Source organism: Aspergillus costaricaensis (assembly GCF_003184835.1).
Source record: "Aspergillus costaricaensis CBS 115574 unplaced genomic scaffold BO79scaffold_33, whole genome shotgun sequence".
Classification (NCBI taxonomy): Eukaryota; Fungi; Ascomycota; class Eurotiomycetes; order Eurotiales; family Aspergillaceae; genus Aspergillus; species Aspergillus costaricensis.
This window is the reverse complement of record NW_020291833.1, coordinates 300,378-324,751: the sequence shown is the minus strand read 5'-3', so window position 1 is coordinate 324,751 and position 24,374 is coordinate 300,378. Positions and strand designations below refer to the sequence as shown.

Below are 24,374 nucleotides of genomic sequence, written 5' to 3'. Positions count from 1 at the left end.
AAAGTTCTCATGTGAAGCATGGCTGGGGTCGCATGAGATTATGGTCTATTTAAAAAGAAGCCAATGTTGCCCTCAGCGCCACCTAATTATGTGACAGGGATTCTTTCCAACTGGGTTAATGTTACATAGAGCCTTACAGGTAGAAGCTACAGGGATCTTGGGTCTTCCACCTTCAACCATCCCTCATGCACCATTGCTTGTAAGCTCTTATCCAATCTCATGTATCCTAGCTGTACCCAAAAGTGCGTATCTGCTTGCATTAGATGAGGTACATGCTATTGAAATAGATTTAAGTATCCTCAGATCTTATCCAATACAGAAAAAACTAGGCGAGTCGTGTTTCGAATGCAACTGGACCCTTTACCCCCCAAAAGTTACCCGCCTCTTCTAGGATGTCTAGGTTCGCTGTCATTCGGTAGATATAACTTAGGTGACTATTGAAATATTGTGTTGACGTTTTCGTGGGTCTACACGAGATGCGGAACCTCCTAACTCGATCAAGAACAGTACTCTTCTTCCTCATTAGGATTTTTCACCACCCTGAACGACAGGCGCAATAAAAGCACCTCAGTAGCAGCTCTCGGAATCATATATCCTGGCTCTTCGTGCATGCATCAATTCTGAATATTATGCAAATCGTCCAGGGATTTATCCGATTAGCAGTGCCGCATATCCGGATTCTCCACGGAACCTTCCGGCGGTATAGCCAGGAGCCTCGGGTACGTCCCGGGTGCTTAGACATTCCTCAAGTTAACTTTCCTAGATTGTACGTACGATATCTCAAGAACCTCATAACATCATATGTACTCTAGTACTGTTGGATGACAGGAATTATGGACAAGGTTTGTTGCATAAAGAACTTTTGACTGGTCGCATCGGCCCTTGGGGTCAATAAGATTCACACCCAACATCGCTTTGTCCCTAGTTCTATAAAAACCATTGTCAGAGAGTAGAAAACTCAGAAACGAAACTCGAATGTGATGCTTAATATCTGATGCTTTAGATGCCGCCAGCTACTTCGGAGTCATATTCACGGGCGATCAGGACGAGACGAGTCGGCTTCCAGCGATATGAAAGACTACCACCAAGGCATCCGCACCTGGAGTGCTTCTCACCGGTTCATCAGGGACTTAATCGACACTATTGCATAATCTGAAACAGGCCGATAAAGGATATTTTGATGTTGCCGGTTCCTGAGACATTTTATGGAAGACCGCGTATGTTGTGTCTGAATAACCACATCACGCATCGTATGGATCCTTGCAGAGGAACACAAAGCGCCACTAAAAGCAACCTTTATGGTTTGTTTTCTGTATTTCCAACCTCGGACTCATCGCTCTCCGGATGCAACACAAATCAAGCACAAAAGCATCCTACAATGCTCGTAGCACTGCTGTGAGACCTCCAGCTTCTATTAGAGCATCCAGTTCACTTTCCTCCCTTCAACTGCTCATCTGTGACCTTGTGTTCACCTCTCACCTCCAATATCAGCCAGCCAGTTCCCATGTCTGCTTTACCACATATTCAAGATAACAGTGGAGCAGTCTGTGAGAAGGAGACTGTTGTGGAGGAAGCTTTGTCTGGCTCTACGTCAAGTAGTGGTATAGATGTGCCACAGCAGTTAGATACAGTCGGCTCACCGACATATCCCCCACTTGCCAAAACCATCCTCGTCGCTCTCGCTTTGTATATTGCTGTATTTCTCGTGTCTCTGGTAAGTTATGGAAAGCCACTATCTGAATCCTTTTAAATGACTGACTCTATATCCGGGCATTGCCAGGACCGCCTGATTGTGGCTACGGCAACTCCGAAGATCACTGATCACTTTCATAGTATTGGCGATATTGGCTGGTATGGAAGCTCTTATATGTTAGCAGCGTCTGCGTCCCAGCTTACATACGGTCGCATCTACACTTTCTATCCGATCAAATGGGTTTTCCTCCTCTCCATTTTTATTTTCGAGGTCGGCTCCGCTATCTGCGGTGCTGCGCCCTCTTCCTTCATACTCATCCTGGGCCGCGCGATAGCAGGCCTTGGAACAGCAGGAATATACTCCGGAGCCGTTATTATAATCGCTCTTACCGTGCCCCTTCGCTTGCGACCGGTGTTTCAAGGTGCTGTTGGTGCTATTATCGGCATATCATCAGTGTTGGGCCCAATTCTCGGTGGAGTATTCACCACAGAGGTCAGCTGGAGGTGGTGTTTTTACATCAACTTGCCCCTGGGAGGGCTTGCGGTGATTGCCATATTCTTTCTGCTAGACGTTCCCCCACCTGAAAAGGGGGACTGGAGTCTCAGAGAGAAGTTCAATCAACTCGACCCTATTGGAAACCTGCTAATGGCTCCTGCTGTAACCTGTCTCCTTCTTGCACTTCAGTGGGGCGGTACAACATACAACTGGAGCAACTGGCGCATTATCTTTCTGTTCGTTATGTTCGGGACATTGTTCGGCATCTTCGCATTTGCAGAGTACCGTCTCAAAGAGAAAGCAATGGTTCCCCCTCGCATCTTCAAACAACGTTCAGTCCTCGCAGGAATTGTGTTCACCATGTGTACTAGTGCAAGCACTATGGTCATGCTTTACTACCTTCCGATCTGGTTCCAAGCTATCAAGAACGTCGATGCCGAAAAATCGGGGATTATGAATCTCCCTCTCGTGCTCGCCATGGTGGTAGGCTCCATCGGTTCCGGCTCCCTCGTCAGCCTCCTGGGTTACTACAACCCCTTCATGTTTGCAGGCGTTATTTTCATGTCTATTGGAGCTGGATTACTCAGTACATTTCAACCGGACACCGACCACCCTAAATGGATTGGGTATCAAGTTATCTTCGGTTTTGGCCTAGGTCTTGGTGTTCAACAAGCGAATGTCGCTGTGCAGACGTGCCTAGATCCCGTCGATATTCCGGTCGGCGCATCGCTTCTTATGTTTTCGCAACAGTTAAATGGGGCAGTGTTTCTAGCGGTCGCGCAGAACCTTTTCACGAACTTTCTTACAGCAAATTTGGATGACATCGAGGGTATTTATGCAACATGGGTCATTGCAAGTGGCGCAACTACCATACGAAAATTGGTGCCACCTGCAAAGCTGCCAGTGGTTCTTAAAGCGTACAGCGACGCCATCATGAAGACATTCGTTCTGGCGTTAGCAATGTCTTGTCTGGCTCTGTTCCCGACACTTGCTATGGAGTGGAAAAATGTAAAGAGGGTAGCTAAAGGTATTGAGATTGGTGATGATGCATCGGGGAGTACTGATAGCAAGAGGCAGCCATTGGATGCATGCTGAGCTATGCCTAGATAATTTGCAGGACACAAGGGAGCTTCTTGCTCATATCTAATGCTATTCGCATCAATTAGCTAGGGTATTGATCTAAGATGACATCTATACAGAAGTGCCCGTCTAAAGGAGATGTGAGCGTCTCACCCAGGTACTTATGCTATTAATACAGTGTCGAAGTAGAAGCTTTTACCATAATTCCTTGATAAGCACTATTCGAATACTTTATTCACAAGGTGTACTCGATAGAACATAAAGCACAGTTACTGCAAATTTGTCGAACTTAAGTATTAGCTGCTGGGCACGCGTAACATCGATACAGGTCATGTGATAGAGAGTCGCGCTGCTTGCTTGCCTGTGCTACAACATACCTTCTGCGTAACCCCTCTCCATTATCGACTGTCGCGCGCAGAACGCTTTGAAGTGATGGCAACATACGAATGATTTTTTTCACATTTTCCAAGTCCAGAATTCATCGTGCTCACCTTTCCTGGATGGAGAGCGAACTAGAGTGAACTGAGTGTAAATGACTCAGTATGTCGGGCAAAATACTAAGCGCTGTGAGTTACCGACTGATGACCGGAGAATAATGTTGGCTGGGAGTGTGACCCTCGTGTATCTTGCAAAGTTTGACTCATTCGGCGACGCTGATAGGTTCTGGGTTACAGAACACCCATACCATCCTGACTGCCTGTTAGTGGAAATTTGAGCGATGATTTGAGGAACTCTCCAACACACCTAACACCGGTCTGGGGAGTGACGAGTCATTTCGAACCAATGTTGAGCGCGCAAGATTGTGCGGGGAACGCCTGGGTTGGTTCGGGAATCCTAGGCTATAGCAGCAACTCTCGTCCTACTTGGTCCAATGAAGAAAACACCGCATTTGATCATCCAGAGCCCATCAAGATGGGTGGCGATAGAAACCCCGCTTCAGGTTTGGGAGTGCATCCAATTCAGAAGGAAGGAAGTGTCGGGGTTGGATTCCAATAGGGGTCCTCATTACGCGCGCTTAGTGCGATGTATCCCACAATCACAGGTGTGATGGTTCTTGAAAGAGCGGAGACATATCCATGATCCAAAGGCGCATTCAGCCTAGCACCGCCCACTGATACCGTCTGGGTCAGCCGATGGCCACCTATTCATGTCACCATTGTGAGATTGGCGTCTATTCTCGCTCTAAGTCACTCGACCAACTCAGCCGCCAGCAGGCTTGGGTAGCCAAAAAGCGAAGCATAAGCGCCGTCCGGCAGGATCTCGTTAAATTCAGCGTGGTGTGTGGAACGGATCCAGTGCATTAGCTTCCGGGCCGCATCCAAACGCAACCTAGCGGAATTTACAGAGCCTAATTGGCGAAAAAGGATCTTCGGACGGCTGAGCCAAGAGTTGCTATGTGATACCCCGCTCCTCCGATCGAGGGAATGTGATGCCGTCAATGTAGCGAGATAACGCAAGTGGGCGTAACGCCTGAACTTCCCGGCCAGCTCCTACAGGGATCGGGGCGGCTAACCTGAGTCACCATGCGTAAGGCCATCAATCAGAATGGCCTAATTTATCGACGGTGTTCCGAAGGTCAACCTCAGCTGCAGTAGCGGCTTCTAGTTCTTAGCGGTTAGCTTAGCGGGACACACCAAGCAGTATGCGGCACAGTGAGCTTGCAGGCGGGAAACAAGGCGCGATATTATCGCCAGGACAAGTTGTGATTCTAGGCCCACCCTATTTCGTATCATCTGGCGGCATGAGAGAGCATCGATAATATTGCGTCTTTGACGACATTTAAGGAAGATGGCTCGCCCTTCATCGACAATATCTCAGAGTTCAATTCTGGATGAGAATCTTTTCTTTTTACGGAACATTAGATCTACAGCGTCTCTCAACCAGTGCTTTCACAAATATTTTAAAGGCAATCCACGTAATGTTCGGTGCATTTCGCTGCAACAACAGCACGTCTAAGAATTTGGAGTTCATTGATTTATCGAGAAAGGTCGGTATGGATTCTCGCAACTCTGCTGTACTGGTAAGTGATCCATTCATTGTCGTCTGGGCGACATATATTGGCGATGCTGACATATTGTCATGAGGCGTGTGAACCGTGCCGGGCTCAAAAGGTCAGTCAGTCAGCGATCAAACCCTGGGTAGGACTAATACTTGTAAAGCTCAAATGCAATGGTGATCTGTATGGCTGCGAAAGGTGCCAAGAGTCATCTACCGATTGCACATACCGCACTCCTACGCCCGCATCCTCCACGCCGTTAAGCTTGAAACATCCCGCCTCAGACCTCCCGACACTTCCCTTGAAGCGGCGGCGGACCAATGGTGTCGGAGCACTGCGTATACATTGCCCGTCGCCAGTTGGACCAACCCCCAGAATACAGTCACCACTCGTACGGCCCGAGCCTGTCTTGATCAATTCCTACCAAGACTGGGGTCAATTTTGCAACATGAACACGACGGAACACCCAGGGCTGAACTTAACTTTAGACGATAATATGCCCTGTTACCCAACGGCTCCTTTGATCTCAGAGGCACATCTGAAGCCCTCCCATTTGGTGTCGCCAGCTACATCGTATTCAAGTGAAGGCGGCCCCAGCGTTTTTGTTCGAAACCCTCATACGCCTGTCACTTCACAGGACCCGTCTAAGAATCAGGGCCAGAATTGCAAGTGCATCCACTCGCTTGCCGACACGCTGGAGAGGGTTGGAGGTGACAACGACCAAAGGAGTAATATCGACCACAGTGAGCGTCTTGATTACTTGCTCACGTCTCTGCACACCGGTGTTGATACATGTACCCGGGTACTTGATTGCACCAACTGCGATATTTGTGCCACAAACTCAATGATTTTTATGGCTTTAATTCAGCAGCTTGCCATAAGGTCGAGAGATCTTTGCGACCTACTACTATCGCTCCAGGACAAGCCACAGAGGACCTTGCCAGACGACCCAGCAGATCTCCAACCCGAAGCTAGCGTCTTCATAGGAAGGTATCAAATTCAAATTGAGGCTGTATGTCGGGAGCTCGTCCACACTTTGGCGAACATCCACTTCAGAGATCTTCGTCGCTTACTAGCGCGACTTCCTGATATGATTGGAAAAAAGCCAAGGGCGAATAAGATGCTTACTGAGGCCACTGAGACAACTGAGAAGGCGTCTCACATTCTCGAAGGGATTCTGGTCAAGCGTGCGGCTGAAAAGGCAAAGAATCACGAGTTATACGGCTTGATTACGCAGAGAGGTCCTTAAGAGATTGCTTGTTACTTCTATGCAAGGTGAGCTAACGTCATTCCTCTGATTGCGCATAACCTTCTTCTAATGACCCGTTTTCATATATAGATCATCCCGTTTTCTCTTCAGTCACCAACTCGCTTAGCTTGACCACCACCACAAGTTCCAATTTCTTCCTGGCAAACACTATGGGACAAATTGCACATTCTCGGAGCTTGGGAGTTCATTGGGGAACAATGTTGGACTGAGCATTTTCATTGTTAATACAAGCGTTTTTCATAGCCGATTTTTCAACGATATCAAATTACTTACATTCTGCATTATGCATCGTACATGAAGCAACGCATCCAACAACCCGTCCCTACTCCTGAGTTGGCTTGTTTGGGGCACCCTTAACCGGAATTCTGATCGAGCCGTCCTCACGCTTGGCTGGGGCGCCCTTGACAGGAATCCGGATGACGCCGTCGGTTTCTTTCTCTGGGGCGCCCTTGACTGGAATTCTGCTTACACCGTCGTCCCGCTTAGCAGGAGCACCCTTCACAGGGATGCGGATGGAGCCGTCGTCACGTTCAGCCGGGGCGCCCTTGACGGGGATTCTGATAGAGCCATCCTCGGGTACCGGAAGGGGACTTGCTAGAGTGGTAGCGATGAGAAGGGCGCCTGCCTGGAGGAAGATGGCTGAGAGCTTCATGGTAGGATTTTGAGTAGGCAACGATGGTAGTACCAAAATAATAGTAAAAATTCCTGTGTTTGGGGTTACAGTGGGAACTAAGTACGGCGGAGGCTGAGCGATACCGCTTGCTTATGAATATCCCATAGATTGATCCCTTATCCCTGTCGCCTAATAGTCCCATGCCTCTAGAACTAGTAGTAATAGCCATACAACCGCACCAATCTCAGAATCTCCCCCGTAACTCCGAATGAGCAACAGAAGGTCCAACCACAGCGAACATTGCGAAGCACCTCCACTCCTCTCTTTAAAAAGGAAATTTCGCCCAGAAAGAATCAGCCTCTATAATGAGACAATTCACCCGAAGTGGCTTAGGGCACCATGTTCGCCGCTGCGAATAAACCAACCACGTGCCATGGATAGGATACGCACATGGACTAATGCGAAACGCGCATATACTCGAACAGGAACGCATGCAGCCACATGAGAGGAGACAAATGCATGTTTATGAATTAGGAAGGTCGATAAATGGCAAAGGGAGGCCAGATCGCGCCGAACTGGTTCGAACCCCTCATTTAATATGCTAGTCTGGTGGGGCTGTCGGGGCTGAGTGTGATAGCTTCAGTTAGGCTGATTGCTACTACGGATGAGGTTTCGGGGATGTATGGGAATGGGATGTCACATTGCTTTTGGATTAGGAAGAGTTGGTTACTGGTTTGGGGGGTAAATGGGTATTGTTTGGGTTGATTGGTGGATTAGGTAGGTCTGGATACAATTGCGGTTATCCGATGTTCGGAGGGTGATATCGGCCCATATTGAGGCTAGTAGAGGCATAGCTTAGCTTCATATTACTATGAAAAGGTTTCTTTAATTGGCGTTGTATGTGCTGTGCCGCAGTTACTTATCTTGTGAGCCTTTGGAAGCACTCTGCATTTCTACATCCCCTTTGTCACAACAAAAATCCGGGCGATCAATTAGAGCCATTATGGGCTTCGAGTACGAACGGTAATCAACTTCTCTCACTACAATCCACACTACGCAGAGACTAACACACAAGAACAAATGAAGGGTAACCAACGCCCGCTCCGATCCTGAGCTGGCAACTCCCAAAGATGCAGGCGATGAAGAAGACGAGGCTCTCCTACAACCCAACACAACCAACACCAACAACTTGTCTCCCAAAAACCACCGCCCCTCCCATTTCAACCACATAAAAACCCTCCTCCTCTCAACCCCAAAGTCTGTCCTCCTCCGAAACACCCTCATCTTTTTTCTTGCCATCTGGGGCCTCATCAGCCTCACACAAACCCTCATCCTCTCCATCCTTCCCACAAATACGCACCCTCTCATCCCAAAAACCTGCCACTGCGGCAACTCCACCACTGAAGCCCTCACCCTAGGGTGCAAATTCGACTCCCTAGCCGCAGCCTGGCTACCACCACACTGCCGCGACGACGAGCTCACCGCGGAGTTCGAGCGCGCTGGGCCCAATCCCGACGGGAGCTGGACGTACTACGCAGACGATTACCACACCGTCCCCATGGCTATTGAGGAGGTTGCGGCGCTGGCGGATAATCAGTCTGCCAGAGTGCAAATGACGAGGGACTGGCATGTCGTGCATTGTTTGTTTTATTGGAGGAAGATGTTCCGCGTTAGGGACTTGGAGGGGGTGATTGTGGAGCCTAGCTTTGATCATGAGGAGCATATTAAGCATTGTATTGGGGTTGTGTTGGAGGATAGTTGGGGGACTGAGGCGAGGGTAGCGTTGGATACGTAGTAGGTTTTGGTGGGGGAGATGAGGTGGTAGTAGGTTTTGGTGGGGGAGATGAGGTGATTGTATTGTAATGCTACCTATGGGGTTCATACTATATACTATTTGCTGGTTATCACTCTGACACTGGATATGCTACTGGTCCGCCTGGAGAAGTTGGTAGTCTGGCTGTCAGAACCTCGACTCCGTCCGCTGTTACTAGGAGCGTATGCTCTGCGAAAGTGTCAGTACACATAATTTTGTATCCTCGTAGGAATAGTATACTTACCAAACTGCGCCGTTCTCTTCCCATCCATCGTCACCGCCGTCCAATTATCCGGCCAGATCATATCCCTATACGTCCCCAGCGCCACCATCGGCTCAATGGTAAAGCACATCCCCTCCTTCGCTGCTCCGACGGCCTTGTTTCCAGCGTAATGCGGCACGCTTGGCAAACAATGAAACACTGTGTTGATACCGTGTCCACAGAACGATCGAATCACACTGCAGTCTCTCTTCCGCGCATGCGCTTCAATCACATCCCCATAAGCCCGGAACAATGCCCCAGGCTTGACCAGCTCAATCGCCATGCCCAGACACTCCCGCGCTGTTTCGACAACCCGGACGGAATCGGGATCCGCCTTCGCTTTGTCCCCGACGTAGTACGTCTCGTTGAGATCGCCGTGGTACCCGCCGTGGTAAAGCGTGACGTCGATGTTGAGGATGTCACCGTCTACCAGAACGCGCTGGTCGGGTATACCGTGGCAGATGACTTCGTTGAGCGAGGTGCAGACGGATTTGGGGAAGAAGTTGTAGTTTAGTGGGGAGGGGTAGGACTGCATTTCTTTTGCATTAGCACCTTGGTGAGATTCTTATAGGGTTTTTAGAAACGGGGGCGTGGTGGGCTTACATCACGCTCTATACACGCCTTGTGCACAATCTCATCAATATAATCCGTTGTCACCCCAGGCTTGATGGCAGCTGCTGCAATGTCTAGGACTTCGCGGGCGAGTCGGCAGACCTTTCGCATGGCATTCTGACCTGCCTTATCTAGGACGGTGAATTTGGCTCTCCGATCGTAGAAAGATTGTGCACTTTGTGGAATGCCACCTTGCCAGTAGTCTGGATGTTGGATGGTGGTGGGGACTGTGCGACGCTCGGATAGTGGGTAGACGGGTCGGAGCGAGCCGGTGAAGTTGAATGATGGAAAGGGATTGTACAGAATAGTTTCTTATATTTCTCAGTCCCAGATTGATGGTTTGGATAACGCTGATGAACTTACGCTTTGCTCGGTGGATGGCTTTGTGTGTTTTCTTGGCTGTTATCAGCTTTATTTATTCGATGGGCATACGACGTAGTACTCACCCAGCTACGCTGAAAGCAATCTTGTGAGCAGAAGAAGCTTCCTTTAATCTCTAGTTTGAGACAGGTGGGACATTGCAGCGTGCTACATTCATTGTCACACCCGTCACCAAGACATCTGCGTTTTGCGACAAATTTGGAGGTCATGGTGTTTAGGTGGACGCTGCTGCGGTTGTGTGTAGCACGAAGTCGCACTTGAGTATTTTTATTGTCTGGGCAAGTGAACGATGTTGGAGTTTGTCCAATAAATTATAGTACTCGTAGTTTTGAGGGCTTCCCCGCACGTTGTTCCTAGATATACTCCCTGCCATGTTGGGTTGCCTAATGGAGACGGGCAGACTGCCCAGCAGAAGCCGACTTCGGGACACCGAAAAGTTCTCAAAGCTACTAGTACCAGGCGCTTAAAGTAGTATTACCACTACCATTCCTAGTGGGCAGAGAAAGTACATCGTTGAGGTCGACTAATATAGTGTGCTGTGCCATCTCCGACGGATGTCCGGCGCGACTAAACTCCGCTTTTGTTGGTGATTCCATTGGCTGGAAGATAGAGTACAACATCCGGCTGTATGGACCAAGTTGTACACTATATTTTACTCCAATTTCATTATGCATTTGAATTCCAGCATAACTCCGTTCTGAGAAATGGTACTCACGTGGAATATCGCTGCTAGGCCTAGGGTTCCGATCCCCCGGATTGACTGTTAATCCGAAGTGTGGTCCCGTGGTTGTATTTGCGGCGAGTGGGGCGGCGCTAATCCTAAAGTAGATCGGGGATGACTAGACGCAAGACAAAGAAATCGAATGTCAGCATTGTCTTTCTTCCATCTCTTTCACCATCAGACCACTATTAACGTGTCACAATTGATGTCAGTATCGCGCCTTGAGATTGCAACATGGGATCGAAAAGCCCCGAAGGCCACCAGCAGACTCCTGATGGTATGACACCTGCGAAGCTTTAAGAAGCTCCCTTCTGACCTGTCTGCGTCATTTAGGCTCCAACTCCTCCGAGTTCAAGCCTGCCAATCCCAACCCCAAGCCTTCCCGCAATGGCTCCCAGTCGGCCGATTTGGATGGCGGAAATCTCGGCGATGACGATGACGATGACGGTGAAGCGAACGAAGAAGTGGAAGTGAAGACCTCCGCTGCTAGTGCTGGTACGTTCAGACCCCACTCCAATCATGTTAACATCTGCATTTCTGACAATATACTACTTATAGACAAGAAAAAGAAACGCAAGAGGTCTAAGAAGAAGACCAAAAAAGCAATCGTGCCACTCAAGCAGTCGAATCCTCCCCGTGTGCTGGTTTCGACTCTCTTCCCATCGGGATATCCCATTGGGGAGTGCGTCCCTTACAAGGACGATAATACCTCTCGCACTACGGACGAGGAATTGCGTTACAACTCACGTCTCTGGGATAAGGGATTTCTCGACGAGTACCGTCAAGCCGCCGAGATCCATCGTCAGGTTCGCCAATACGCTCAGAATGAGCTCATCAAACCCGGCGCGAGTCTCACTACAATTGCTGAGGGCATTGAGGACGGGGTCCGCGCATTGTCTGGCCACCAAGGACTTGAACCCGGCGACGGTTTTAAGGCGGGAATGGGATTTCCTACTGGATTGTGCTTGAATAATGTTGCAGCCCATTGGACGCCCAATCCTGGTGCCAAGGATGTATTCTTGGATAAGGGTGATGTGCTGAAAGTTGATTTTGGCGTTCATGTCAACGGCCGTATTGTCGACTCGGCTTTCACTGTTGCTTTCGACCACACGTACGACAACCTCCTGACGGCTGTGAAGGAGGCAACCAATACTGGAATCATGGTACGTTTTCCTTCCAGGTACGCAATCCTAGATACATAGCTAACTACAACAGCATGCTGGCATTGACGCTCGAGTGAGTGAAATCGGCGCGGCGATCCAGGAAGTCATGGAAAGCTACGAGGTCGAAATCGCCGGAAAGACCCACCCTGTGAAAGCCATCCGGAATATCACCGGGCATGACATCCTTCAGTATAATATCCATGGTGGCAAACAGGTCCCGTTCATCAAGAACAACAGGCCGGACAAGATGGAGGAGGGTGAAGTCTTCGCCATCGAAACATTTGGAAGTACCGGCAGAGGCGTTCTCCACGATGATGTATGTCTCTGTTTGTTCAATACGTTTAGCCATGCTAATGCTCTTCAGGTGGGCGTCTATGGCTACGGAAGAAACGCCGATGTCTCCGGTGCAAACCTGCGTCTTTCCTCTGCCAAGAATCTTCTGAAAACGATCGACGCCAATTTCGGAAGCCTTGTCTTCTGCCGCCGGTACCTTGAGCGTCTCGGGGTGGAGAAATACCATCTTGGGGTGAGTAGATGAAGCGACTTACATCTCGAATATTTTCTGACTCATTATGCAGATGAGACATTTGATCGATAATGGGATTGTCGAATATTATGAGCCGCTTGTTGATGTGAAGGGTTCATACACGGCTCAGTTTGAACACGTAAGAACTTCCCGCCAAATATTATCAGCTAAAGCCTAACAATTTCCAGACTATCCTGCTCCACAGTGGTGGAAAGGAAGTGATTAGTCGTGGTGATGACTACTAAGCATTTAGTCTCAGTTGAAGCTATATCTTTGTCGAGACTAACGTAGGTCATGGCTCGGTCTACTTGTTTGTTGATTTTACACTTTGTACAGTCGCTATCTGCAACTGTGCAGCCTGCTCTCCGTCATGGGGCAGACATCTCTGCACTCTTCAGGATGTCATAAGAAGATCCGAGTGTATTTTTTCCTTGTGACATGTCTCTCTTTTCAGGCCCATATTGTTTTACCATCTAGCTACTGAATATAAGTTCAGTGCATCATATGATTCTGTTATCCAGGCCGTTCTCATCAATCGTAAACCTTCCGGATTGGTTTCTTACCTCCATTGCCCACGTAAAATACGCCACAACGCCATGCATGTCTACTATCCTGCCAAGGTGGTGCAAAATCACACTCGTTTGCTGATTCTCTCAGAACGGCTGGCATGCGACGAAAGCAGCAAAGCTCACTAGCAGCTTTCCTACTGCATCGAAGCACAATTTATTTGCTTAGGCGTAGAAGGAAAACCCTGAGACCAGGAAGCGTAAATGAAAGGCTCCATGATGCAAAAGAGTATTATCAGAGGACTACTGGCAAATTAGCGCCAGCCTTGCTACCCCGCGCCAGCTGTCCAACACCACATCGCACCTTCCTCTATCACTGATACCGTACGTGAGGTAGAGAACCCAAACATGTCATCCGAAAAGTCTAACCTTCAAGGAGAGCATGTCGCACGAGTTGTCTGGGCAGCGCATATTCTCGCCTATCTTACTAAAGGAAGAAGCCATGCGCAGGTCGAGAAGGTCGAAGATGACGTTGCCAGTGATACAGACAGTGAAATTGAGACTGAAGTGGCAGTTGACGACGAGATGGACACTGCGACAGCAAAAGCTGTACCTCTGTCTGCGTCAAGAGAGTTTGTTTTGCGGAAGTTTCTGGACTGCATTTGCCAGCTGCTATCGCCGTCCAAGGGGTGGGAAGGGGTTACTGCAGCTTCAATGCGCGAAAGCAGCGGCAGTATTTCTGTGGACGTTGCACGGAATGATGGATTCGGTTCGGATTGCGGTAGCTTTGATCCTGCAACACTCGAGTATTGCCGGATGCTGGAAGAGTATTTGACCTCTTGTGTCAGTACTGAAGGTATACTTCTGGAGAGGGATATAGTTTGACACAGTCATGACTAACTGGATGTCTGCTGACCAGAGCCAAATATCCCAGCGAAATCCATGACGGAATTTGAGGCCGCTTCGATCAAATACACCGCTAGTCGAGTTGACTACTGGATTTCCGCCTGTCGAAGAACATACGCAATTATTCATAATGACACGGATTGGAATCCGCGGGCATGGCCTGGACGTGAGTCGGCAGCTCAAACCTGGACATCGATGGCTGATCTTTTGCTGCGCTTTAATAGCAAGAGAATGACCGCAGATTGCAGGACTCTTTTGGTGCAAGGGGCTTACAGCTGCGTCAGTTCAGCAGAAGTGTATCACTTACTCTTGGATGCACTTGGTCCGAAAGTTGGCTCACGGCTTTGGGTGGGTTTGAAATCCGTTGCCAGGCCTTTGACGGACTGTCGGCGTTTGCGGGAAATTACTCTTTGGGAGTCAGATCTCCGACATGCTCAAATTTCTTTAGTGCCTTCCGCGCCAAAGACGACACTACAAAAGGAACACATGGTTGATACTGCCACAGCTTGGGAGCTACTAGGTCTTGGGATTGCAACCGAACCTGTCATCGAGTTGCTTGATCCCTATAGACAAATGTTCAAACAGGCCTGTGCCAAGTCTCTTTCATTGCATGCTGAAATGCAGCTCATATGTTATCATGAAGAGTGCCGTGGACCACGGAGAATGTTTCAATACTTTGGGTGTAGCAAGAAGTCATGTCTTCTTTGTGAAACGTTCCTGGCTGCGATGCACGATCCGATTGAGACCCGGGGTAGGCATGGCGTGTGTTATCCTGCCTGGGGAGTTCTGTGCTTAAACTCGGATGCTATATATCTCGTTACCACCGAGTTAGGAAACGACCTTGTGAACCGCATCAGAGGTTTATTCAACAGAATAATCCGCCCGGGGGCGACAGCAAACGTCATGCAATCGGACTTTGTGTCGGACTTCTCAAAACTTACGCTGGAAGAGTGGCGACAGAGACAGAAAATAGTAGACATAGCTAGGGCGGAACAAACCACAAAGTGGACAAAGCTGCAACTTATGTGAGGCGACCCTGTTGGCTTTCAAGCATACGCGACTGTATAACTGACTATAACATGCCGTAGTGAGGGCAAGGGTCAAGACTTACACACCAGGACTCGCCCACGCCCAAAGTTTGAGCCCGATAACTGTTGCGTGATGTGTAATAAAACGCCAGCCCGGCGATGCGGGCGCTGTCGCAGCACCCATTATTGTTCAAAGGATTGCCAGAAAAGCGATTTTTCTTCCCACAAGCTGCTTTGCAAGAAGCTTGCTACCCTACCTGACCGTCCCTCACCAGAGCACAAGCGAGCCATTTTCTTCCCAGTGCATGAGACAGAGCCTATTCTGATTTGGGTCCCTACACAGCGCCGATACGATGAAGAGTGCAGGGTGTGGTGGACAAAGGCGCTGGTATGTTCATACCTTGGTCCTGGTTCACCGATTACAGGAAGATTGCATGTCGTACACAACGAGGTACGAGGGCGAGAGTTAGGGTCCGGTCTGTTTGGATCAGCCCTGCGCAGTGGCGGGTACTGTGTTACTCTGCTGCATCGCGAGGCATATCTATTTGACGGTTCGCCCTCAAATAAAAGCATACTGGCTTCCGTAAGGGCCTCCGGCGCCGCGAGCCCTCCCCATGCATACAATGGCCCGATGGTTGCAATGCGGGAGGTCTATCCAGAAAAATATGCCGATATACAACTTTCTGATTTTCGGCATCTGATGGACTACCTAATAACGTATGCAAGCACGGATGTCAGGGAATCCGTTCGGGATCTGCAGTATCGGGCTCCAACGGTTGTTCGGGGCGTGAAGATATGCTGCGATGGGGAGATAAAGCTTCACGGATCGGAGCCGTTCGTTTCAATCGACTTGAAACGCTCAACCAGGCATCTCCTTTCTGTTACCCAGGGTAATTCTCATTCGTCGATTTCCGCTCTCCTCGGCATACCGCTCATCTTCTGGAAAGACCCAGACGCTGAATTTCATGTTAACCCGCCTGGCTGGGATGCAACACAGTGGGCAAGCAGCAATCAGAATGCGGCATTCATGATGATGAGAACCAACCCTTCTGATCCTTCATGGGGATGGGCTCCTCTGTATTGGAACCACGATATTGGAAATGTGTGGATTGTCCGTGAAGACGGGCAGGATCTGGATGTGCGTGAAGTAGCGATGATGTGCCACTTCGCCAGATTCAAGCTTCAACGAATGTTTAAAGATGCGATGGAATTAGAAGTCTCCACAATTGAGGATAGAGAGCGCGTTTTGAAATATATTACGCGCGAAAACATGCGAGCGTTTTGGGAGGAGACTGGTGGTGATGAGGCGGACAGAAGCCATGATGATGTGAGCGATTGACCTGTTACTGCTTGGATCTCAGCTCTTACAGGGTTTTGAGTGGATAAAAATCCCAGAATCAAGCATCTTATATCGTATGAATCTTGGTCACCTAGTCTTTCTCTCCAAATATGTATTATTGACATGATTATGCATAACCCGACTCTAACGGGTTTGGGGCAGATCAAAAATCCTTATTTAAGGCAAGAATTACGGAATGACCTACCTGTCTATTGCCAAATCCTTTTTCTAGATACGAATTGGACTTGTTACAATCGGAGCCGAGATATCCAGGCGTAGAATCTCCCTAGTTGATGCTGTTGTCAGCCAACAGGCTAGAGTAGCAGTAAGTTAATCTAGAGCCAAGAGTTGAAGCTCAGATATAGTGGCTCGCCGTTAGGCTTTAGTGGGGATGCGGAATATGTGTTTTTTTTCACTGCTCTACACTAACTATTGTGAATTGAAATGGTTTTGCTCTTATCTGTATGAGTAATTCTGTTGCCTCTTGGTGAACTTTGCTGTAGCTGGGTCCATCGCATTTAAAGTTAGGCATGTGGGCCGGTGCCATGGAAGATATCGTCCCCTTCAAAGCATATCATCGCGGCCGCGTTGAGGTAAACCATATTGGATTTTCCTGGACTCAATACTATTACTTTGATGGGCATACTGAGTTGTTAGGCGACTTCTATCATACTGGGGGTCATACAGTTCCAGGCACCAAAGGGAAAAGGCTGATAGTAGGTGTAAGTTTGTGAGCTGCACAGCCTGTTCGAGGAGGTCCGATAGTATTCGTATTGATGCCCGGCAACGTCTGTCGGATCCTCGGTTGACGGGCTGGTACTTAAGTACTATGGCGGTTTGCGATACGCATGACTGTATCCGCCGCCAAGCCCCGGCAAGAACAGTCTGGATATTCGATTAGGTGATGGTAGATAATTCTCCTTATTTGGACGACTTCTTAACGGTACCATGCCAAATTCTGGGGAATTTGCCCGTTGGGGGTCGAGGCTTGCAATTTCGTTGTGCAGGATTCCGGCTTGAAAACGTGTTGCTAGTAACTCCCAAATTGGGCAGCGATAACGGCCTTGGAGGACTCATAAAAAGGCTCCTATAGGAACGGAATGTTATGTCAATTACGAGGCGGGCGTGGCGTGAGAGGGGTTAATGCAATGCGACTGACTCGGTAAGACGCCTTAAGTCGATGCGGCATTCTCACCTCCCGAACACCTTCGACTCCCCATCCTCCGTGAACCGTCTTACCACCAGGATTCGCTGCCAGATTGGCGACCTTACCTTCATTGCATGAGGTTTTCACACACAATTGAGTAAAGGGCCTTCCAGCAACTGTCAGTCATGGGTCGGTGAGTCTGATAGCAAGGCACGTCCAGTCCTGAAGGTACCATCGATGACCTTTTTCTCCGGGCTCAAGCCTCGTGCGGCAGGCTAGCCTTATGCCTAGGATCCTAAATGGCCATGACGGCTCCACATGCCGCCCGTCATGGCCATTGTTTCTCCACAGCAGACAATGTAGGAAGGCTCTTAATAGGTGTAACTGTCGAGCCGTTAGACCAGTCTCTAGCCGAGAGACACCAGGAATTAGCTGCAGGCCTTACCTTCGAGCCCACTGGCTGCTCAGTCTCCAGTCGTAAAACTTGCAACCCGGTCTTGGGAGTTGGAACAGAAAACAAGTTAAATATGGGGGCCCTCTGTCGTCTCGAGTTTCTTCGCAACTTTCACAATTCCGACCGTGGGCAGACGTAGTAGAACCGAAAATGTCGCGCCAAGTTGACCGGATGGCTGAGCCAGCCGACAAAAAGAAGATGCGGCTCATTGTAGCCAGCTGCAGCAGGTAATGAGTGTCCTGTCAGCATGAGATGCAGACAGGCATATCCTGGTAGCAAGACGAAGATCTTTCGGACTGACGGATGTCAATAACAGAACGGGTACTCTGGGTCTCCACGAAGCCCTGGAAATGCTTGGATATACACCATATCACATGATTGACCTGATGCTCAAGGGTAGGAAGCCTCACATCAAGGCTTTCACAGAGGGCATCCTAGCTCATAATAATCGATTCTCTGGTATCAAGAGATATGAGACGCCAGACCTTGATCGATGGATAGGAAGTTTCGACGCATGTTGACCTTAAAATCCGCTATTTATTTACAGCCGGGTGCTGACTTCCAGGTGTATTAGTGCTTGATGGAAATACCAAGCTATATTGGACTCCGAGCTCTGGCCGGTTATATTGAAGACCCGGACGTCAAATTTATCGTGACTGAGCGCTCGCCTGACAAATGGGTCAAGTCGTTCAACAACACAATTGGAGAAGCGATCATGGCAGGCCACAAATTTCCACTGAACATTTTGAGGCGCTTTGACTCGGAAGTGGGTCAGTTTTTCAATCTGGCCGATGTAATGTACTGGGCATACTCTGACGGCACAAACCCCGGCCATCCGAACAACGAGGCGGCTCTTCGAAAGAACTATGTCGAATAGTGAGTGTCGCTATTAGCTTTCACGGTGATAACTGGCTGATTATAAGCAATAGCATCCGGGAAGTGAAGGAAACACTGCCAAAGGATAGACTTCTTGTGGTCCGACTTGAGGATGGACTGGGCTGGGACGAGATCTGTCCATTCTTAGACGTGCCCATTCCCGAAGAGAAGTACCCTCGAGGCAATGAGCCGGACAAGTTCCATAAGATCATTGAAGATTATTTGGAGCCAAAATTGAAGGCTGCTATGATCAATCTAGGCACATTTGTAGTCACAGTCGCCGGGATAGGTGGCTACTTGGGTTGGAGGTATTATCGCGGGCATTAGAATCATCAGCGCTCCCTTCTGGAGCGTCCTAGGAATATGAAATTGACATTGACCGTGAAATTAAGATTCTCAGTTGACTGTGGGGAATGGTTAATCTTTATAAATGTGATCTTAGCGCGATGGCGTGATTTGGCTGCAATATGGCTCATTGAGCCCCGACCGAAGGATGGGCGAGTCCACAGCCTCACGGGAGTACGATATAATGCAGTATTCGTGAGGCATAAATCATGTATGAGATGTTTGTAGCTAATGACTATTGTATATATACACCCATTAGTCTCCGAGCAACACCAGTCGTGTGGTAGGGCCATATTGGGGGCAGATACGGATACCATTCAGACGCGACGCTATTGTAGTCTCTTCCGACACTGCCTTCAATCGGCGAGGAACAAGTAGCATACTATAAGAAAGAGGAGTACTGAAGAAAATTCAAAATTAATATGGGATAAGACGCAAACAGTTCAGTCGGGTACTTTTATGAACAGCAAGTTCAATTTTGTGGGACTCTTAAGTGTACGGGGTAAGCTTCACGAAGATAGAAGGTGGAAAGATGATATGATTCTACTTTGTATACCTCAGGCCTCCACTTTCCCCACACCCACACCACAGCCTTCTTGTGTCCACTCCAACCATCAACAACCATCACTTAGGTTCAGTCGCATTGGTCCACCAACGAACCCAGCTGATAGGGGCTCGTGTGATGTCTGCAACAGCTTACGATGAAAGTGGAACAGAACTTGGGGTTGCCTTTATGTCACTTCTATTGTGAGTATGCATCTTCAAAGATTGAAGCAATGCGCACCATGGAAGAAATCCAGATTGACACATTATTAGAAATGAACCTGATCGATGAAATGCAGTACGCTGATTCCAGGCAACAGGAATTAGTTCCGGATCATGAGCCACAGTGTTGAAGCTGTTAGAGAGGCTAGTTAGGCAGAGGAATAAGAGGTCTATGGTAAGACTCCATTTCCTCAAGACCCTTGGTAAGAATTTAGTCTTCCACGATCCTAGTCAATTTCCTCCGCTGATGCAAACAGAGGCTTTATAATCATCTTAATATTGAACTATCCAACTGGAAGAGTCCTTTTCCGTACCCATACCACTGACATCATCCCGAGGGTTCCTAGCCGGGTGACCCGCATTTGCGATCTACTGAAGAAGTATCCGCGGCAAGCCGATCGGTCAAGACGAGGCTATATATATTCTTATCGCAGAGATACCCCTCCTAACCTCTCAATAATACTCCATATAGGCACCAGGTTCTGTACACATCTCTCGCTTCGATGCTATAACACCGGGAAGAAAAGACCATCCGGAAACAATGCCATCATTCACCCTCGCCAGTCAAACTCCTCATCTGATAATACAGCCTTCCGACGCTGCTCTCTCCCCACCTGAGAGCTACTTGTTCGTTCAGGATGGCCTTATAATTAGTTGTGGGATTCTCTATGCCTTCTGTTACATATTTTGCATGATTCGCACGTACAGTGACCGGACATACCCGTCTGCGTCAGCTAAGGGGATCCAATTCATGAGTCTGACACTTGCCTACGAACTCTTCTACGCGGTAGTGACCACAACTACCACCTTTGAGCTCCTTGCATTCCTGGCTTGGTTCCTACTTGACGTAGGATTTGTCGCAGTCGCAATCTTGCGAGCACACGAAAAGCGCGACCGGGCGTGGTTAGTACGGAGAATAGTAGGCTTCGTACTTGCGGGAATGGGCGTACTGAAGGGATTGACGATGCTGTGGCCCGATGAAAGGGAGCAGGTCACAGCATACTGGACGGGAATTCTGCTACAGATGCCGATCGGCTGGATCTGTTTGGCGACGCTGTGGAAGGAGTGGAATACGAAGGGTCATTCATTGGAAATCTGGTATGTGGTTCGCAATTGCCTGCTTGCGTTTTACACCGCTATGGGAGATGCTGACGGGGATACTAGGCTCATGCGATACTTGGGCTGCTATACAGCCTACGGGGTTTTCTTCTGGAGGTATTGGAATGTGCCACAAAACTGGGAATATGTGGCGTCGGTGTGGAGTACAGGGATTATTTTGTGGACACTGCTGCCTGAAACGGTCTATCCGTTTGTCTACGTTTGGGTGCATCGCACATCCAAAGTAAAAGGCGAGTAGACATACTTGACTTGAGTTCTAGACATATTAGCAAGATTACTAGTCGTTGTGGTTGAAGGGGATAAAATATACAGATACAATGTGAGGAATGAATACAAATCAGGGAACTTTCCCGGGCGAAAATTAACTAGAAACTTCACAGTGATAGACGCTCAAAGTGATGGGAAAACAACGGTGGCGGTGTTGCAAAGAAAGTCAAGAAACTCCAGCAGATGCGCCCGTGCACCAACCGACTTTTGGACGTTGCTGTCATGTGGATCGCGTCTCCACTGCGGGCGCCCGTCACCGATGCCTGAATTTCTAGCATGATCTCCCTCGAACTCCTCTGTTTCATACTAACTCACATCCTGTCCATGCAGCATCCTGTGCAATTGACTTTGCTCCAACCACTGGACTCGCAATGCTCTTCATGCAGCTACGACACCGAGTAACCATGGCGCCGAGACATTGGGCGGCCCGGCGAAGACGAGGCTTGGTTGTCGTAAGGCACAATTCGACAGTGTCTGTGAGAGAAAATGGGCGAATCGGGTTCCTAAATCTGACGAGGCTACTAGAAGCCCATTATAGATCATAATCTTCTCTCAGGGCCCTCAGAATAGCATCACAATGGGTTGATCGCCAGTCCAGCACAGCACTCCGATGTGTTTCTGTTTCCCCGATTGCGGTCTGGGTTCTTGCCAGCTCATACCCACTTCAACCCGGAACACCGCCATCCCAATCAAATGCACACAACTTTCGTGCATTCCCAAACACGTTATGAAAGACAACCTTGCATCTACATATGCAACTGACGTGGTTTCTGGGCGCTAGTCCAGGCGGCTCTGAGTTGGCTTCGAGAGACTTCAGAGATCCACTCATCCGCCCTGCCTTTCATCCCTTTCTTAAAAGACAATCCGTGCCGCAGCAGCACAAACATTCCTCAATTCTCATACCTTCCCACCTCAACCAGCTTATCGACTCATCTCATCAGCCATTGGGCTAATTGATGGACACAATGGGCCAGAAGAACTACAAGCGGCTGTACTACAACCTCCTGCGCTCTCAGGAAAACGACGCACAAGTTCAGGAGATCCCGATAACAGAATACCCTCAGCCAGAGATAAGGTCAATCAAATCATCGCGCATTGCTCCCTGATGTATCTACTGACTTTGGGGCTTATCCAGCTGCTACACGACACCGATTGCCACCGTTGTCATCGGTCAAACCCACTTCAAGATCGCTGAATACCACCTGCGCCCTTATTCAAGCTTATCACACAACTCATCGGAACTCCATATCAGCGACATCAACGAAGATATCGGACATACGTTCATTCACTTTCTCAGCACCGGCTGCTATGAAACACTCAAGCCCACCGATCTTGGCCCGGAGAATTGCCCTTGGGCTCGCGAATTCGAGCGCAGCGTTTATGCCTATCATGCTGCGAGGCGCTACAGCATCTTCGGACTCGAGGAACACGCTAAACGGTATATGCTGACTTTCAGTGAAGAAGTGTCAACGCGACAACTTCTGAAGACTGTTAGCAAGGTGTACTCGGAACTTCCGGGCCACGATTCATGGTTCGAGAGTTTCATCCGGGACAAGCTCGCTGCTGCTTTCGAAAAGGATGAATTCAGCTTTAGGTACCGCGTCGTGCGCGACGGCCTGGGTTCTGATGACGATTTCAACCGATTCTTGATGTACACGACTTTGGAGATCTACGCGGATAAATTGACTTCGCTGCGGGAAACCGCACCGAACGGACACCACCAGACCAACGGCCATGCAGAAATCCCTTCGGAGGAGAAAGGTCCTGCTGAAGAAAAGCAGTCGACTACCGAATCTCCGGATGATAAGGATGAGAGCTCGCCACGGTACTCCAATGAGCCGCTTTCCGCAGATGACACGCCAACTGTCGTAAATGCTGTGAACTCACGGCCCCAATCGCCGATCCCACCTTCAACGGCTTTCTTAGCCTCTCCGGCCCAGAATGGATACAATTGGGCGTCATCTTGCAGTGATTCTCCCCCTAGGGAGTTTCCGGCATTTGCTCCTTCGCCCCCTTTGATTAGGCGAGAGACTGTAGACTGGGCAGATCCGGATCCAGAGCCAGAGCGAGAACCAAGCTTTCGGCCAGAGACGGAGCCGCCAATTACAGATCAAAAGCCAGATCGGGAGCTTGAGTCAGAGCAACCGCCAAAGCAGGAGCCCGAGCAGAAGCCAGAGCTGGAGATAGAGCAAAGACCCGAGTCGGTGCTGGAACAAGAGCCAGAGCCCGTACCTGAGCCAAAGCCCGAGCAAAAGCCCGAGCAAAAGCCCGAGGCGCAGCCGCAGACACAGCCGCCATTGCAACCCCTCCCTCCACCGGACCTCAAACGAAAGACAGAACCCGAGCCCGTGATCAAAACGGAGCCAGAGTTAAAGTCAGTACCACTCCCGAAGCCGGCGCCTGGAAATCAGGCGGCACCGGCAGAGCAGCCCGCTCAGCCTAAAAAAAAGAACAAGCCCAACTCACACAGAAGGAAGAAGAAGAACGCCCAAATGCATGCAGCGGCTGCTCAGCAAGCTGGGCCACAAGCCAACGGGTCGGCCGCGAAGCCATAATTCTGATGGTAAAGATGCTAAGAAGCGGCCTGAGACTCTGCCGTTATTCACCAAGCCTAAATCCCACGCTCTTTTGGAATATTCTCAAGTCACCCATCGGTCACATATCCTCGGCTTATAAGGATATAATGGATATTATCCACTCGTTCGCTACCTTTCTTTTGTTGATGTACTATACACTCTTTGTTATCTATGATGGAATCGCTCGCTCGTGAGCCCAGATTCTGTCTATGACCTGTGTTGTAGAGGGAGGCTAACAGGAGATATTCTACCTGGACCTCTATCTCGCACATACCGAATTACATCACACAAAACAGTTCCACTGTAAAATTTGGAACGTTTACCATACTCTATCGTTTCTTCTTCCTCTTCTTCCTCATAAATAAAGATAACCCTAATAGGACACTGTAGAAAAATGACCCTGTAGCTGGAACGACCACTA

General features: G+C 49.1%; 10 protein-coding genes across 10 annotated transcripts; 8 read left to right on the top strand and 2 right to left on the bottom strand.

Moving 5' to 3' along the window:
• Positions 1-1,504: 1,504 nt before the first annotated feature.
• BO79DRAFT_273793 (MDR family MFS transporter) lies at positions 1,505-3,283 on the top strand (the record flags this gene model as incomplete). The annotated part of the gene is made up of 2 exons (XM_025687539.1): positions 1,505-1,714; positions 1,781-3,283. 2 exons carry the CDS (start codon positions 1,505-1,507, stop codon positions 3,281-3,283), a joined length of 1,713 nt encoding a protein of 570 aa, XP_025536119.1.
• Positions 3,284-5,109: 1,826 nt separating this feature from the next.
• Positions 5,110-6,793, top strand: BO79DRAFT_273783 (Zn(II)2Cys6 transcription factor domain-containing protein). The gene is made up of 3 exons (XM_025687538.1): positions 5,110-5,288; positions 5,353-5,379; positions 5,428-6,793. Exons 1-3 carry the CDS (start codon positions 5,187-5,189, stop codon positions 6,511-6,513), a joined length of 1,215 nt encoding a protein of 404 aa, XP_025536118.1. The 5' UTR covers positions 5,110-5,186; the 3' UTR covers positions 6,514-6,793.
• Positions 6,524-7,248, bottom strand: BO79DRAFT_201460 (uncharacterized protein). The gene is made up of 2 exons (XM_025681574.1): positions 6,808-7,248; positions 6,524-6,739 (listed from the first exon to the last, which is right to left on the bottom strand). Exon 1 carries the CDS (start codon positions 7,184-7,186, stop codon positions 6,857-6,859), a length of 330 nt encoding a protein of 109 aa, XP_025536117.1. The 5' UTR covers positions 7,187-7,248; the 3' UTR covers positions 6,524-6,739; positions 6,808-6,856.
• An 869-nt stretch (positions 7,249-8,117) lies between these two features.
• BO79DRAFT_210969 (uncharacterized protein) lies at positions 8,118-8,974 on the top strand. The gene is made up of 2 exons (XM_025682925.1): positions 8,118-8,170; positions 8,234-8,974. Exons 1-2 carry the CDS (start codon positions 8,151-8,153, stop codon positions 8,940-8,942), a joined length of 729 nt encoding a protein of 242 aa, XP_025536116.1. The 5' UTR covers positions 8,118-8,150; the 3' UTR covers positions 8,943-8,974.
• Positions 8,975-9,051: 77 nt separating this feature from the next.
• On the bottom strand, positions 9,052-10,434 carry BO79DRAFT_179726 (methionine aminopeptidase; the record flags this gene model as incomplete). The annotated part of the gene is made up of 5 exons (XM_025680050.1): positions 10,281-10,434; positions 10,198-10,228; positions 9,826-10,145; positions 9,205-9,751; positions 9,052-9,149 (listed from the first exon to the last, which is right to left on the bottom strand). The coding sequence occupies exons 1-5, from the start codon at positions 10,422-10,424 to the stop codon at positions 9,052-9,054; spliced, it is 1,140 nt and encodes a 379-aa protein (XP_025536115.1). The 5' UTR covers positions 10,425-10,434.
• Positions 10,435-11,105: 671 nt separating this feature from the next.
• Positions 11,106-13,145, top strand: BO79DRAFT_210968 (putative methionine aminopeptidase, type II). The gene is made up of 7 exons (XM_025682924.1): positions 11,106-11,213; positions 11,270-11,431; positions 11,495-12,099; positions 12,152-12,415; positions 12,464-12,625; positions 12,678-12,764; positions 12,814-13,145. The coding sequence occupies exons 1-7, from the start codon at positions 11,171-11,173 to the stop codon at positions 12,868-12,870; spliced, it is 1,380 nt and encodes a 459-aa protein (XP_025536114.1). The 5' UTR covers positions 11,106-11,170; the 3' UTR covers positions 12,871-13,145.
• A 369-nt stretch (positions 13,146-13,514) lies between these two features.
• BO79DRAFT_273767 (uncharacterized protein) lies at positions 13,515-16,404 on the top strand (the record flags this gene model as incomplete). The annotated part of the gene is made up of 3 exons (XM_025687537.1): positions 13,515-13,987; positions 14,051-15,062; positions 15,126-16,404. Exons 1-3 carry the CDS (start codon positions 13,540-13,542, stop codon positions 16,402-16,404), a joined length of 2,739 nt encoding a protein of 912 aa, XP_025536113.1. The 5' UTR covers positions 13,515-13,539.
• A 1,731-nt stretch (positions 16,405-18,135) lies between these two features.
• On the top strand, positions 18,136-19,208 carry BO79DRAFT_240020 (uncharacterized protein; the record flags this gene model as incomplete). The annotated part of the gene is made up of 4 exons (XM_025684981.1): positions 18,136-18,232; positions 18,322-18,517; positions 18,580-18,881; positions 18,935-19,208. Exons 1-4 carry the CDS (start codon positions 18,156-18,158, stop codon positions 19,206-19,208), a joined length of 849 nt encoding a protein of 282 aa, XP_025536112.1. The 5' UTR covers positions 18,136-18,155.
• A 1,262-nt stretch (positions 19,209-20,470) lies between these two features.
• On the top strand, positions 20,471-21,348 carry BO79DRAFT_201449 (uncharacterized protein; the record flags this gene model as incomplete). Its single annotated transcript, XM_025681573.1, has 2 exons — positions 20,471-21,089; positions 21,156-21,348. The coding sequence occupies exons 1-2, from the start codon at positions 20,533-20,535 to the stop codon at positions 21,346-21,348; spliced, it is 750 nt and encodes a 249-aa protein (XP_025536111.1). The 5' UTR covers positions 20,471-20,532.
• A 610-nt stretch (positions 21,349-21,958) lies between these two features.
• BO79DRAFT_273760 (uncharacterized protein) lies at positions 21,959-24,287 on the top strand. The gene is made up of 2 exons (XM_025687536.1): positions 21,959-22,452; positions 22,513-24,287. The coding sequence occupies exons 1-2, from the start codon at positions 22,334-22,336 to the stop codon at positions 23,930-23,932; spliced, it is 1,539 nt and encodes a 512-aa protein (XP_025536110.1). The 5' UTR covers positions 21,959-22,333; the 3' UTR covers positions 23,933-24,287.
• Positions 24,288-24,374: the final 87 nt, after the last annotated feature.

What these genes read in the sequence shown, in the direction of transcription:
- BO79DRAFT_273783 (XM_025687538.1), top strand. Translation starts at nt 5,187, where the DNA reads ATGTTCGGTGCATTTCGCTGCAACAACAGCACGTCTAAGAATTTGGAG. An exon ending in CTCGCAACTCTGCTGTACTG is followed by an intron (nt 5,289 to 5,352) that starts GTAAGTGATCCA and finishes TATTGTCATGAG; the next exon opens with GCGTGTGAACCGTGCCGGGC. An exon ending in AACCGTGCCGGGCTCAAAAG is followed by an intron (nt 5,380 to 5,427) that starts GTCAGTCAGTCA and finishes ATACTTGTAAAG; the next exon opens with CTCAAATGCAATGGTGATCT.
- BO79DRAFT_201460 (XM_025681574.1), bottom strand. Translation starts at nt 7,186, where the DNA reads ATGAAGCTCTCAGCCATCTTCCTCCAGGCAGGCGCCCTTCTCATCGCT.
- BO79DRAFT_210969 (XM_025682925.1), top strand. Translation starts at nt 8,151, where the DNA reads ATGGGCTTCGAGTACGAACG. An exon ending in ATGGGCTTCGAGTACGAACG is followed by an intron (nt 8,171 to 8,233) that starts GTAATCAACTTC and finishes GAACAAATGAAG; the next exon opens with GGTAACCAACGCCCGCTCCG.
- BO79DRAFT_210968 (XM_025682924.1), top strand. Translation starts at nt 11,171, where the DNA reads ATGGGATCGAAAAGCCCCGAAGGCCACCAGCAGACTCCTGATG. An exon ending in CCACCAGCAGACTCCTGATG is followed by an intron (nt 11,214 to 11,269) that starts GTATGACACCTG and finishes TGCGTCATTTAG; the next exon opens with GCTCCAACTCCTCCGAGTTC. An exon ending in TGGAGAAATACCATCTTGGG is followed by an intron (nt 12,626 to 12,677) that starts GTGAGTAGATGA and finishes CTCATTATGCAG; the next exon opens with ATGAGACATTTGATCGATAA.
- BO79DRAFT_273760 (XM_025687536.1), top strand. Translation starts at nt 22,334, where the DNA reads ATGGACACAATGGGCCAGAAGAACTACAAGCGGCTGTACTACAACCTC. An exon ending in TACCCTCAGCCAGAGATAAG is followed by an intron (nt 22,453 to 22,512) that starts GTCAATCAAATC and finishes GGGCTTATCCAG; the next exon opens with CTGCTACACGACACCGATTG.